The sequence below is a fragment of the Coregonus lavaretus genome (genome assembly GCF_964263955.1).
Source record: "Coregonus lavaretus genome assembly, chromosome: 4".
Lineage (NCBI taxonomy): Eukaryota > Metazoa > Chordata > Actinopteri > Salmoniformes > Salmonidae > Coregonus > Coregonus lavaretus.
This window is the reverse complement of record NC_139991.1, coordinates 838191-851723: the sequence shown is the minus strand read 5'-3', so window position 1 is coordinate 851723 and position 13533 is coordinate 838191. Positions and strand designations below refer to the sequence as shown.

At 45.2% G+C, this 13533-nt stretch overlaps 1 protein-coding gene across 1 annotated transcript in view; it reads left to right on the top strand.

Annotated features, from left to right (window-relative positions):
- Positions 1 to 1043: 1043 nt before the first annotated feature.
- Positions 1044 to 13533, top strand: part of LOC311128469 (adenylate cyclase type 2-like) — a 28543-nt gene continuing 16053 nt past the window's right edge. Inside the window, exons 1-5 of the mRNA XM_084160628.1 lie at positions 1044 to 1879; positions 8304 to 8501; positions 9506 to 9673; positions 9999 to 10148; positions 11638 to 11798. Of these exons, the coding sequence (XP_084016754.1) occupies positions 1715 to 1879; positions 8304 to 8501; positions 9506 to 9673; positions 9999 to 10148; positions 11638 to 11798 (842 nt within the window). The 5' untranslated portion in view covers positions 1044 to 1714. The remainder of the gene's footprint in view (positions 1880 to 8303; positions 8502 to 9505; positions 9674 to 9998; positions 10149 to 11637; positions 11799 to 13533) is intronic.

Below are 13533 nucleotides of genomic sequence, written 5' to 3'. Positions count from 1 at the left end.
TGCCCAGCCAGTGGATCCTAACAAAACATAGACCTGGTTTATTTTCCTACAGGTTAATACATCTTGATTTATTGATTTTTAATGTAACTCCTAAGGGGCTGCATTGATGTCCTTAATCATTAGCGATACTGCAGTTTCACGTAAAGAAGAACGGTTTGGCCGTATCCCAGTGTGGCAAATGCCGGAGATTTAAATAATGCTTCTTTCAGAATGGACCAGTTATTTCTGTCCATCTTTTAAATGTGTTACGTATTAAAGTGATGAATGACAATCTCCTTAAACTCTTGTGAATAATGGGTTGCTATGGTAAAATCCTTGGCAGACATAGACTGAGACTCTTGGCTAGCGTTTTAAACTCCACAATACTGAATGTGTTTTGTCAGAGTAAAGTGAAGTAGATAGAAGTAAATGAAGTAGAGACCAGTGTGGTGTTTAATGATGCAAGAGTTCATCCCTCGATGGCGTATTCTTGAGTAAAGCGCTCCATGGAGAGTTTATTCATTAGAAGGGCTAGGCGTCATCATGGCAGTTCTCCATGGAGCTGTGGCCAAACCGGAACAGAGACTGAGGACTGGGACTGGGACTGAATACAGACAAACCAGGCTTTCTTAATCGTGGGAACAACTGCAGGGCTTGGGTTGAATGAGGATTGAAGATTCACTCACTTGTGTATAAATATTTACACCCTTGGCTAAAACAACACAGTCTAACTTTGTCATATGAAGGGACTCACTCTACTGTACTCTCACTGTGTACAGTTTGGCAGACAGTAATGTAGTTTCAAATCACATCGCTAAACTGTTATTTTTTAAAATAAAAAAATTTCTTCTCAATGCCAGATAATGTAATCTGTTTATTAAAACATAAGCTTAGTGAGTGCATCAACATTTTCTGACGTGTCAACAAGAGAAAGTGCTTTGAGTAGCCATGACCCTCTCAAGTGTTGTGGATTGCTATTTCACTCCTGTCTTTATCAGTGGTTCCAGCAAACTCACCCAGTCTGTCTCCTCCCCAGGCCTCTGACTGTGGCAGCTCCAGTGGGTGGCGCTACATTGGGCCCCTCTCTCTGCCCGCTCAGCACTGATGGGACAGACATCCTGGAGGAATCCTTGACGACCCCTCTGTCTTCCTCCGCCCTCCGCCCTCCCTCTTTCTCCTCCTCCTCCTCTTTCCTTAGACTCTCCTCCTCCCCCGGTCTCTTCTCTCAGCGCTGGGATCATTACTCAACCCTTCTGAAGAATGGAACACAGTAGCTGGCATGGATGAACTGGGTCTGCCTGCCAAAGCAGAAAGGGAGAAAGAGAGAGTGAAAGAAAAGCGAGCTAGAGCAAAACCTGTGAGCAAAAGAAGAGAGCAACATATTAAAAATGCCCTTAAGGGAGAAGATCGACAACTGCACTTGAGCAGTATGAGCTAGAAGACCTCCGCAAACCTGCCCACCTGGATCTGTGGATCTGTAAACACACACACACACACGTCTGTCTTACAGTTGCAGCAGAAGAAGGCTCCTACCCTGCCCTACACTTTGGGGTGTTTTCAGCGTTATTCCCTGCCGTAACATACCTTTGTGAGGAGGAGTGGACAAAAGTGGAGAGGAAATTCAGCAACTCTTAGAGGACAGTGGAAGTTGATAAAAATGCTTCTTTGTTAAAAACAGCGTGTTTCGGCCCATAACCTTTATCAGGGTTTTAGTAGTGAACAGGACACCACCACCATGCCGGCTAAAAGGAAATACCTGTTGAATGAACAGGAGCTGAAACATGAGGCCCTGTACAGGAAGTTCTCCTGTATCAGCCAGTACCAGCCTCTGGTGCTGCTACTGGGCCTCTCCATGCTGTCCTGCGGAGTCCTCATCATCCTCTTCTTCGCCCTGCAGCTGGTGAGTCCCTGTGTGTGTGTGTGTGTGTGTGTTTAGCTGATGTGGAATCGCTAGCTAGCGGCCATCGTGTAAGTGACGTCGCCTACCGAGACCTAGAAGTGTGTGTGCACCTACCCAGATGGTTGTTGAGACCGTCATGGCCATGTATGACGTGACAGTATGTTACACATCAGAGACCAGCTAATTACAGCTTTTTTGAATGACTGAGTAATATCCGCTGAGGGGGCGTGATGTCCTCACTGGATGAGCTGACAGCTAATGGACGGAGATACGGAGATTAGCACATTAAAGACACTATTGTAGTATGTTCTCTTTCTGTAGTACATTGAACAATTGTGCATAGACATACTGAATTAGATGACAGTTCTTTGTTTTTTTTCTCCTCGACACGACAGTCTGTGGCAAGGCGTAGCAATATACTAGAGATTATGTTATTGGTGTAGACTTCAGAGTTTAAGAAGCAGGTAATCACTGTATTAGTGTAGCAGGTAAATATGTCACTAGTCTAGAGTTTTAGTAGACATTTTAGGTTACATGTACACGTCTGTGTAGAGCAGTAGGTAATCACTCTGAAACATAAAACGTAAAGCAGCACTTAGGTTCCCTCAGTGTAATAAAAGAGGAGTGTAATCAAATCAAATCAAATCAAATTTTATTGGTCACATGCGCCGAATACAACAGGTGCAGACATTACAGTGAAATGCTTACTTACAGCCCTTAACCAACAGTGCATTTATTTTAAAAAAAAAAGTTTAAAAAAAAAAAGTCAAAATAAAACAACAAAAAAAGTGTTGAGAGAAAAAAAAGAGCAGAAGTAAAATAAAGTGACAGTAGGGAGGCTATATATACAGGGGGGTACCGTTGCAGAGTCAATGTGCGGGGGCACCGGCTAGTTGAGGTAGTTGAGGTAATATGTACATGTGGGTAGAGTTAAAGTGACTATGCATAAATAATTAACAGAGTAGCAGCAGCGTAAAAAGGATGGGTGCAAATAGTTTGCAGTGCAAATAGTCCGGGTAGCCATGATTAGCTGTTCAGGAGTCTTATGGCTTGGGGGTAGAAGCTGTTGAGAAGTCTTTTGGACCTAGACTTGGCACTCCGGTACCGCTTGCCGTGCGGTAGCAGAGAGAACAGTCTATGACTAGGGTGGCTGGAGTCTTTGACAATTATGAGGGCCTTCCTCTGACACCGCCTGGTATAGAGGTCCTGGATGGCAGGAAGCTTTGCCCCAGTGATGTACTGGGCCGTACGCACTACCCTCTGTAGTGCCTTGCGGTCGGAGGCCAAGCAGTTGCCATACCAGGCGGTGATGCAACCAGTCAGGATGCTCTCGATGGTGCAGCTGTAGAATTTTTTGAGGATCTGAGGACCCATGCCAAATCTTTTCAGTCTCCTGAGGGGGAATAGGCTTTGTCGTGCCCTCTTCACGACTGTCTTGGTGTGTTTGGACCATGATAGTTCGTTGGTGATGTGGACACCAAGGAACTTGAAGCTCTCAACCTGTTCCACTACAGCCCCGTCGATGAGAATGGGGGCGTGCTCAGTCCTCTTTTTTTTCCTGTAGTCCACAATCATCTCCTTTGTCTTGGTCACGTTGAGGGAGAGGTTGTTGTCCTGGCACCACACGGCCAGATCTCTGACCTCCTCCCTATAGGCTGTCTCATCGTTGTCGGTGATCAGGCCTACCACTGTTGTGTCGTCGGCAAACTTAATGATGGTGTTGGAGTCGTGCCTGGCCATGCAGTCATGGGTGAACAGAGAGTACAGGAGGGGACTGAGCACGCACCCCTGAGGGGCCCCCGTGTTGTGGATCAGTGTGGCAGATGTGTTGTTACCTACCCTTACCACCTGGGGGCGGCCCGTCAGGAAGTCCAGGATCCAGTTGCAGAGGGAGGTGTTTAGTCCCAGGATCCTTAGCTTAGTGATGAGCTTAGAGGGCACTATGGTGTTGAATGCTGAGCTGTAGTCAATGAATAGCATTCTCACGTAGGTGTTCCTCTTGTCCAGGTGGGAAAGGGCAGTGTGGAGTGCAATAGAGATTGCATCATCTGTGGATCTGTTGGGGCGGTATGCAAATTGGAGTGGGTCTAGGGTTTCTGGGATAATGCGGTTGATGTGAGCCATGACCAGCCTTTCAAAGCACTTCATGGCTACAGACGTCAGTGCTACGGGTCGGTAGTCATTTAGGCAGGTTATCTTAGAGTCCTTGGGCACGGGGACTATGGTGGTCTGCTTGAAACATGTTGGTATTACAGACTCAGTCAGGGACATGTTGAAAATGTCAGTGAAGACACTTGCCAGTTGGTCAGCACATGCTCGGAGTACACGTCCTGGTAATCCGTCTGGCCCTGCGGCCTTGTGAATGTTGACCTGCTTAAAAGTCTTACTCACATCGGCTACGGAGAGCGTGATCACATAGTCATCCGGAACAGCTGGTGCTCTCATGCATGCTTCAGTGTTGCTTGCCTCGAAGCGAGCATAGAAGTGGTTTAGCTCGTCTGGTAGGCTTGTGTCACTGGGCAGCTCGCGGCTGTGCTTCCCTTTGTAGTCTGTAATAGTTTTGAGAGTGTTATTGCAGGTCTGAGCTGTGGGGGAAGTACATAAAAAAATAATAATTATATATATATATATATATATATACACAGTGGGGAGAACAAGTATTTGATACACTGCCGATTTTGCAGGTTTCCCTACTTACAAAGCATGTAGAGGTCTGTAATGTTTTATCATAGGTACACTTCAACTGTGAGAGACGGAATCTAAAACAAAAATCAAGAAAATCACATTGTATGATTTTTAAGTAATTAATTTGCATTTTATTGCATGACATAAGTATTTGATCACCTACCAACCAGTAAGAATTCCGGCTCTCACAGACCTGTTAGTTTTTCTTTAAGAAGCCCTCCTGTTCTCCACTCATTACCTGTATTAACTGCACCTGTTTGAACTCGTTACCTGTATAAAAGACACCTGTCCACACACTCAATCAAACAGACTCCGACCTCTCCACAATGACCAAGACCAGAGAGCTGTGTAAGAACATCAGGGATAAAATTGTAGACCTGCACAAGGCTGGGATGGGCTACAGGACAATAGGCAAGCAGCTTGGTGAGAAGGCAACTACTGTTGGCGCAATTATTATAAAATGGAAGAAGTTTAAGATGACGGTCAATCGCCCTCGGTCTGGGGCTCCATGCAAGATCTCACCTCGTGGGGCATCAATGATCATGAGGAAGGTGAGGGATCAGCCCAGAACTACACGGCAGGACCTGGTCAATGACCTGAAGAGAGCTGGGACCACAGTCTTAAAGAAAACCATTAGTAACACGCTACGCCGTCATGGATTAAAATCCTGCAGCGCACGCAAGGTCCCCCTGCTCAAGCCAGCGCATGTCCAGGCCCGTCTGAAGTTTGCCAATGACCATCTGGGTGATCCAGAGGATGAATGGGAGAAGGTCATGTGGTCTGATGAGACAGAAATAGAGCTTTTTGGTCTAAACTCCACTCGCCGTGTTTGGAGGAAGAAGAAGGATGAGTACAACCCCAAGAACACCATCCCAACCGTGAAGCATGGAGGTGGAAACATCATTCTTTGGGGATGCTTTTCTGCAAAGGGGACAGGACGATTGCACCGTATTGAGGGGAGGATGGATGGGGACATGTATCGCGAGATCTTGGCCAACAACCTCCTTCCCTCAGTAAGAGCATTGAAGATGGGTCGTGGCTGGGTCTTCCAGCATGACAACGACCCGAAACACACAGCCAGGGCAACTAAGTAGTGGCTCCGTAAGAAGCATCTCAAGGTCCTGGAGTGGCCTAGCCAGTCTCCAGACCTGAACCCAATAGAACATCTTTGGAGGGAGCTGAAAGTCTGTATTGCCCAGCGACAGCCCCGAAACCTGAAGGATCTGGAGAAGGTCTGTATGGAGGAGTGGGCCAAAATCCCTGCTGCAGTGTGTGCAAACCTGGTCAAGACCTACAGGAAACGTATGATCTCTGTAATTGCAAACAAAGGTTTCTGTACCAAATATTAAGTTCTGCTTTTCTGATGTATCAAATACTTATGTCATGCAATAAAATGCAAATTAATTACTTAAAAATCATACAATGTGATTTTCTGGATCTGACTTTAGATTCCGTCTCTCACAGTTGAATTGTACCTATGATAAAAATTACAGACCTCTACATGCTTTGTAAGTAGGAAACACTGCCGATTTTGCAGGTTATCATATACTTGTTCTCCCCACTGTATGTGTCTCTAATATGGTCATACATTTGGCAGGAGGTAAGGAAGTGCAGCTCAGTTTGCACCTCATTTTGTGGGCACATAGCCTGTCTTCTCTTGAGAGCCAGGTCTGCCTATGGCGGCCTCTCTCAATAGCAAGGCTATGCTCACTGACTCTGTACATAGTCAAAGCTTTCCTTACCTTTTGGGTCAGTCACAGTGGTCAGGTAATCTGCCACTGTGTACTCTCAGTTTAGGGCCAAATAACATTCCAGAATGCTTAGTTTTTTGGTTAGTTCTTTCCAATGTGTCAAGTAATTATATTTTTGTTTTGTCATGATTTGGTTGCTGTTCTGGGGCTCTGTGGGGTCTGTTTGTGTTTGTGAACAGAGCGCCAGGACCAGCTTGCTGAGGGGACTCTTCTCTAGGTTAATTTCTCTGTAGGTGATGGCTTTGTTATGGAAGGTTTGGGAATCGCTTCCTTTTAGGTGTTTGTTGAATTTAACGTTTATTTTCTGGATTTTGATCATTAGCGGGTATCGTCCGAATTCTGCTCTGCATGCATTATTTGGTGTTTTACGTTGTACACAGAGGATGATTTTGCAGAATTCTGCATGCAGAGTCTCAATTTGGTGTTTCCCATTTTGTGAATTATTGGTTTGTGAGCGTACCTCACAGCCATAGAGGGCAATGGGTTCTATAACTGATTCAAGTATTTTTAGCCAGATCCTAATTGGGATGTCGAATGTTATGTTCCTTTTGATGGCGTAGAACCCACCACTAATGTTTTTGTGGCAGGTTAGTTAGCATGTGTAGGCTAATGCCTATTGTTAAGTGCACAGGCCGGTGAGGATAAGAGTGTAATAAAGTCACTGTGTTCAACTTGTACAACTTCCCTCTCCACTGTGGATGGATGGACTACCTGTTAGAGACCATGAGCCCACCAGTGAGCGAGAGGAGGGCATGCCAACATATATTTCTAAGTGGTACTTAAACAGGATAGTTGGCCTCAGATTGAACAAAGAGCCTATTGAGAGCCCTGTTGTTTTTAGGTGGATGAAGTCATTTAGATTCTAACAGAGTACTAAGAGAGTCAGAGAGCACGGAGAGGATGCTTTTAGTGGTCCTCATTTTACATAACCGTTAACTTAACCCACCAACGGACACTAGAGAGAGTGTATGTTCTTGTGGGTTTACTTTGGTCATTATTGCAGAATTACGTTTTGCACAGTTTGTTTCCTACCCTAAAGAAGTGATCTGATTTTAAGCTCTACACCACAGAGCACGCAATCTTCTCCACATGATAACAAACAAAACCTGACGTAAATTTCAATGCCCAACAGACGAAAACATTCACTCATGGCAGGCTGAGACTGAGCAGATCCCACCTGGGTCATTGCTTTTCAGATGAGATTTCGAGAGGAGAGGATCAGAACCAATCTGTTCTCTAATTGTATAGACTAGTTTCAGTACTTCCTTCCATCTGAAAATAAATTAGAAAAGGACATGAACAAGTCTGCTATAGGTCGATTTAGTGGGTGTGGCCGTAGTTAAATGTGCTAGTAAAGGCCTTCACTTCTGCTACCATGGAAACCAGCATACTCAATAGACAATGCCGGGATGGCCTTCTGCTCAGGGACCTTTACACAGTCATTCCTGCTCTCCTTGGCATTGAACTCTTTCCCATTCTCTCTTTCTCTCGCTCCCTTGCTTTCTCGCTAACTGGCATGCACACAAGTGTATACACACACACCAGAAATCTATATCTGAGCCTCCTCTGTGTAATTAAATCAGGAAGATGCTGTGGCCTCTAGCAACAGGACATGACGCAGAGACAGATGTGCAATAAGCCTGGATAAACCACGATGCTGAATTAGATAGTGGCCGCTCTCATGTGTAGACAGTACATAGGCATAATAAAGGGACTGGAATGATGTTGAGGGAATGTTGTTTAGGCATATCATTGTACCTGACTATATAACACTTCAAAACCTGCCCTCAGACGGAACATATATTATAGCCAGTTTTTTTATCATAGTCTTTTCATTAGATGAGTATAGCATTGTGTGTCTGTGTAGGGCTGTGTGTAGATGGATATGGCATCAGTGTCTATGACTGTGTGTATATCTCAATGTAGAGTATAATGTAAATTCCATGATTGTGATTCAGTGTGCGTTATGTTCTCCCTCCCTGTTTCAGAGTGCGGAGGAGCACTGTGCATTTGTGAGCGTGGTGAGCTGCAGCCTGTGCGTGTTCCTGGCTGTGTTTGTGCTGGTGTGTACAGAGACCCTGACCCAGCGCTGGAGGAGACTGCTGGGCCTGGTGGTCTGGGCCACTCACCTCACCATGGGATTCACCTTCATCTTCAGCGGACCCCTCATCCTGCCCTGGGACCAGGTATACGCACTCACACACACGCACACTCTCTTCTCTAACCCTAAAGAAAGGTTACACGACAAAGCCTGTTGGCTTTAATAATAAAAATAAAAGCCCACTTCCTTTGTCCTCTTACTCTCCTCCATCTTCATACCAGCCAGTTTATTAGGTACACCCATCTAGTACCGGGTCGGACCCCTCTTTGCCTCCAGAACAGCCTGAATTCTTCGGGCATGGATTCTACAAGGTGTAGCGTTCAAACGTTGCACAATTGCTATCGAGGGACCTAACGTGTGCCAGGAAAACAACATTACACCACCTCCACCAGCCTGTACCGTTGACACCAGGCAGGATGGGGCCATTGACTCATGCTGCTTACGCGAAATCCTTACTTCATTATTGCAGAATTACGTTTCACACAGTTTCTGTTGCCTTCCCTAAAGAAGTTATCTGATTTAAGATCTACATCACAGAGCACACAATCTTCTCCATGTGATAACAAACAAAACCTGATGTGAATTTCAATTCTGGCACACATTAGATCCCTTGATACCAATTGAGCAACTTTTGAACGCCAGACCTTGTAGAATCCATGCCCCGACAAATTCAGGCAAAGGGGCACCGACGATCATACCACGCTCAATGTCGCTTAGGTCACTTATTTATGCCCTTTCTAACGTTCAATCGAACAGTAACTGAATGCCTTGATGCCTGTCTGCCTGCTTTATATAGCAAGCCACAGCTACGTGACTCGCTGTCTGTAGGAGCGAACCATTTTCGCGAAACGGGGTAGCCTACCTAATAAACTGGCCACTGAGTGTACATACATTATATACACACATGAACAGAAGCATCAAAAAGTTATGTTTGTCTAGTTATAGCATCTCTTGCCAGGACACTGAGGTGACAGTTGTCCAGTAAAGCCACTTGTTCTTTGGGTAGTGCTGCCAATCCGAGACTCTTTCCCCACAGTATTTCATGTCATATCAGTCTGACCTATCTCTCGATCTCATTTTCTCCTGTAGGTTCCCTTCTTCTTGTTCATCATCTTCACAGTGTACACCATGCTGCCTTTCCAGATGTGCTATGCTGTGGTGCTCAGTGTGATCTCCTCAGTCTCTCACATCATGGTCCTCACTCTACGCCTCACTGTCTTCAACATCCAAGACCCCAGCCCCTTTCTGGCCAATCAGGTGTGTTATTAGTTATGCTGTTAGTAACACTTATACATGTGTTACATGATCTCCTGGTGATGCATGACGTTATGTATGTTCACGATGTTGTGCTTTAGATAGTTTTCTATAAACAGGAAGTATCTATAAACAGGAAGTATCACAGCATATGTGTGTGTGTTAATGACTCATGTGTCATGTATGTTTCAGCGAGATTGTGTGCTATAGTGTTGTTGTTGATGTCCTGTAAGGAGTTTCTAAGGCGTAAGGCACATTTCTCTGAAAACGGACAATAAAATGCTTACGCTGTGCAGCTAGGTTTTAATGTCTGTCCCTCTGTCCCCAGCTGCTGTCCAATGCGGTGGTGTTTCTGTGTGGCAGTGTGGTGGGGGCCTTCCATAAGGTCCTGATGGAGAGAACACTAAGACAGACCTTCCAGGATACACTCCGATGTCTGGGCATCCGCATGAAGCTGGAGATAGAAAAGAGACAGCAGGTGACAACATCTCCTTATCAGACACTACGCTATCTTTTTGAATTTAGTTCTTTAACTTTTATTTAAGGAAGGACGCTTGAGATTAGGAACCTCTTTGGCGAGGGCGACCTCCCAGTGTATTAGAAATCCTGTTCTGGTTGAATAACATGCTTTTGGTGTCTCTTTCTGAACAGAGGCTGACCTGACTGAAAGACAGGAAGTATGAAAGACTAATGAAAGTTAATAAATTGTGTTAGGCTAAAATTTTTGTCATAATAGCACTGGTTAATTGTTTACTTAATTTAAGACCATCAGCCTTGTTGTTTTCTAGCTTGTATTTTTCATTACGATGATCAAATCCCCCTCAAATTAAATGTTATTGTAATGATCTTTTAAGTAGATGTCTGTGTGTGCTCCGTTAGTAAAAACGGGTGTCTGTTTCAAATGGCTTTTTAACCATAAATTTTTTTCATTTGTAATGATAATTACTTAGGAAGTGACACCACACTCTGTGAGAGAGAGGAGGCTGCTGGCTGCTCTGTTGCCTAGCAGGACAGAATGGAATGATATAATCGTTAACATTTGAGCTGCCTCTGTTCTACTCTGTTGTATTGAGCCCGAAAAAAGGAGCAGTGCCACAGGGGTTAGCCAAAGAGAACAGGCCCCATAAAGAGAAGAGGGAAGGGAGGGTTTGAAATGGGTCCCAACGCTGAGGTGAACAGTAACTCCCCCCCGCATACACAGAGCACTCTGCCATTGTTCTCTAGGCCCAGTCAGATAGAATCTGCCAGATCAATTACAGCACAGAGCTGAGCTGACTGTACCAAATCAAGGCCACTTTGTGCAGAATGACTTTCCATGCTTTACGGTTTACTGGAAAACCTGCTCCAGTCATTTGAACCAGGAGGTGGTAATCTATCTGTGAGAGCATGTAGGCCTAGCCAGTTGCCCCATGACACTAGTCTTGGGTCAGTTTAACATTTCTCCCACTAATGGTTAAGGTTAGGATTTCATCCTAGATCTGTACCTAGGGGCAAACCCCCCCCCCCCCCATGGATGCAGCCAAACCAGTGGAGAGAGAAAGGAGAGGAGTCAGGTGCCTCAGTATCACATCATAAGGGTGAACAGGAATTATGGGGTCAATAGGGATTGAAGAATAATGATTTCCTGAGACATCTCCTTATGAACTTCTTAGATTCTCATCTCACCTGACTCTATTCCATCCCAGAGGCTCTCAATGTGATGTTCTCTCTGTCTGTTGACTGGCTGTACAACCAGACTGGCAGCACAATGATTATAAAGCTTTTAACAGTAATCTGAGTGAATGGGGACCTTGTTAGTGCAGTTACCAGATCAGCAAGACACTCTGACAGCTGGTTGATACTCAGACTGGGTTTCTCCCTGATTGGATGGGTTCATGACCTTTTGTCTATCGGACAGTGTGTGTGGTTGGGTGGGTGTGGTGTGTTGATGCTAACGTGTGTGTGTGTGTGTGTGTGTGTGTGTGTAGGAAAACCTGCTGCAGTCTGTGCTGCCGGTCTACATCTCCATGAAGATGAAGCTGGCCATCATGGAGCGTCTGCAAGACTGCAAGGACAAAGAAGAGCAGCAACGACTCGTCAAAGACAACAACTTCCACAGTCTCTACGTCAAGAGACACGAGAACGTCAGGTACAGTACAACAATAGCCTGTCATGTACTAAGAATATCACTGAGAAACATACAGCATGTTCAAATAACCTGTTATGTTCTAAGAATATTACTAAGAAACATACAGTAGAATCCAATCCTTTGCTGTCAATCATTGCCTGTCAAACTAAGCATGGTTTTCAGTCTACCAAACGGCACACATGGGGAAATATTTCCCCAACCCAAATGTTCTCTTGAACGAAACCCCGCTTGTGGCTTTAGCCTTTGATTTTCTCATTCCCTGCCTTTACATTTTGGCTTCACTTCTCTTTTGCTGCTTTTTAGACCTGGGTGCCGGCCCGCATATATGGAAACAGAAAGGTCTGAGCCTTGGGTAAAACACTGGGTTAAATCCTAAATTATTCTGCTTCATATGTTGCATGTGTGCTTTGAATAGTTAGTATAGTTTGTGTTCTCTAATTTCATGATTTTCCCCTGATTCCTCTGGGACAGGGATGGTCGACTCCAGTCCTCAGGGGTGTGATTGGTGTCACACTTTTGCCCCAGATAACACACCTGACTCCAATAATCAACTAATCATGATCTTCAGTTTAGAATGCAATTCGTTTAATCAGCTGTGTTTGCTATGGATGGAGAAAAAGTGACACCACTCCGGCCCCGAGGACTGGAGTTGCCCATCCCTGCTCTGTGAGGTCTATTTACACTCACAATGCCCAGTCAGTTCTCATGGAATTTAGCAGGACAGTGTTAGCTGAGCATTGACCCAGATAAGGCCTTTTGTTTTATGGGCATTCATTTAGAAAGTGCTGACAGACATTGGCTTTGTAGCCTATCCAGTGAACCTTAGTAGATAGCTCAATAGATTCCCTAAGTTTTAGACTCTGTAATTGTTACAGACTGGACTGTACCTTCTACCTTCCTGGAGAGAGAGGGAGCCCATTTGTTGCCCAAATGAAGGTCAACACATCAACACTCGTCGATCTTCTCAGTAGCCTGACAAACTGACATTTGTAACTACCTGGTTGATTTGTTGATATCGCACTGCTTTGCTTTATCTTGGCCAGGTCGCAGTTGTAAATGAGAACTTGTTCTCAACTGTCTTACCTGGTTAAATAAAGGTGAAAAAAAGTAATAAGTTTAGGCCCGTAATTAATATGATTTCATAGAAAAGGAGGGACATTTAAACTGTCTGATCTGAGAAGGCCTTGTGAAAATCAAAGACCGTATCATGTGCTGCTGTGGCTCAGCTAGTGCGTGAATCCTCATTTAAGCCCTTTGGTGTGTTACTGTGAATTATAGCCCAAGCACCTCCCCATTTGATCCTTGTAATGACACGAGACATGCTTGTCATTAGACATGTTCTTTCAGAGGAAACGCCTGGTCGTTGTCAGTCAGAGTTACTGGGCGGCCATGGTTCTCTGGTCTGGTCTGGTCTGCCGAGCAACAGGCTAACGTTAGCTATTTTAATGAGGACTGACCTTGGCAGCAGTTAGTGGGACACTGACCTTGGCAACAGTTAGCCCTCTGATCCCTGGTAATGAGCCAGTGATTAGGCAGTGGCGGCTGGATGTGTGGTGGCCCGGGTCAGGTGCTCTGTGTGGAGGACAGGGCTCACAGCAAGCTTATCGCACTTCCAATCAGTGTACTGTACAGTGCTTCCCCTAGGATCTTTTTCAACAGCTGTGGCAAAGTTAGCGGGGTGGGGGGCGGGGGGGGGTTAGTGGACGTGGCCAATGGCAAACATTTTAGAGGCCGT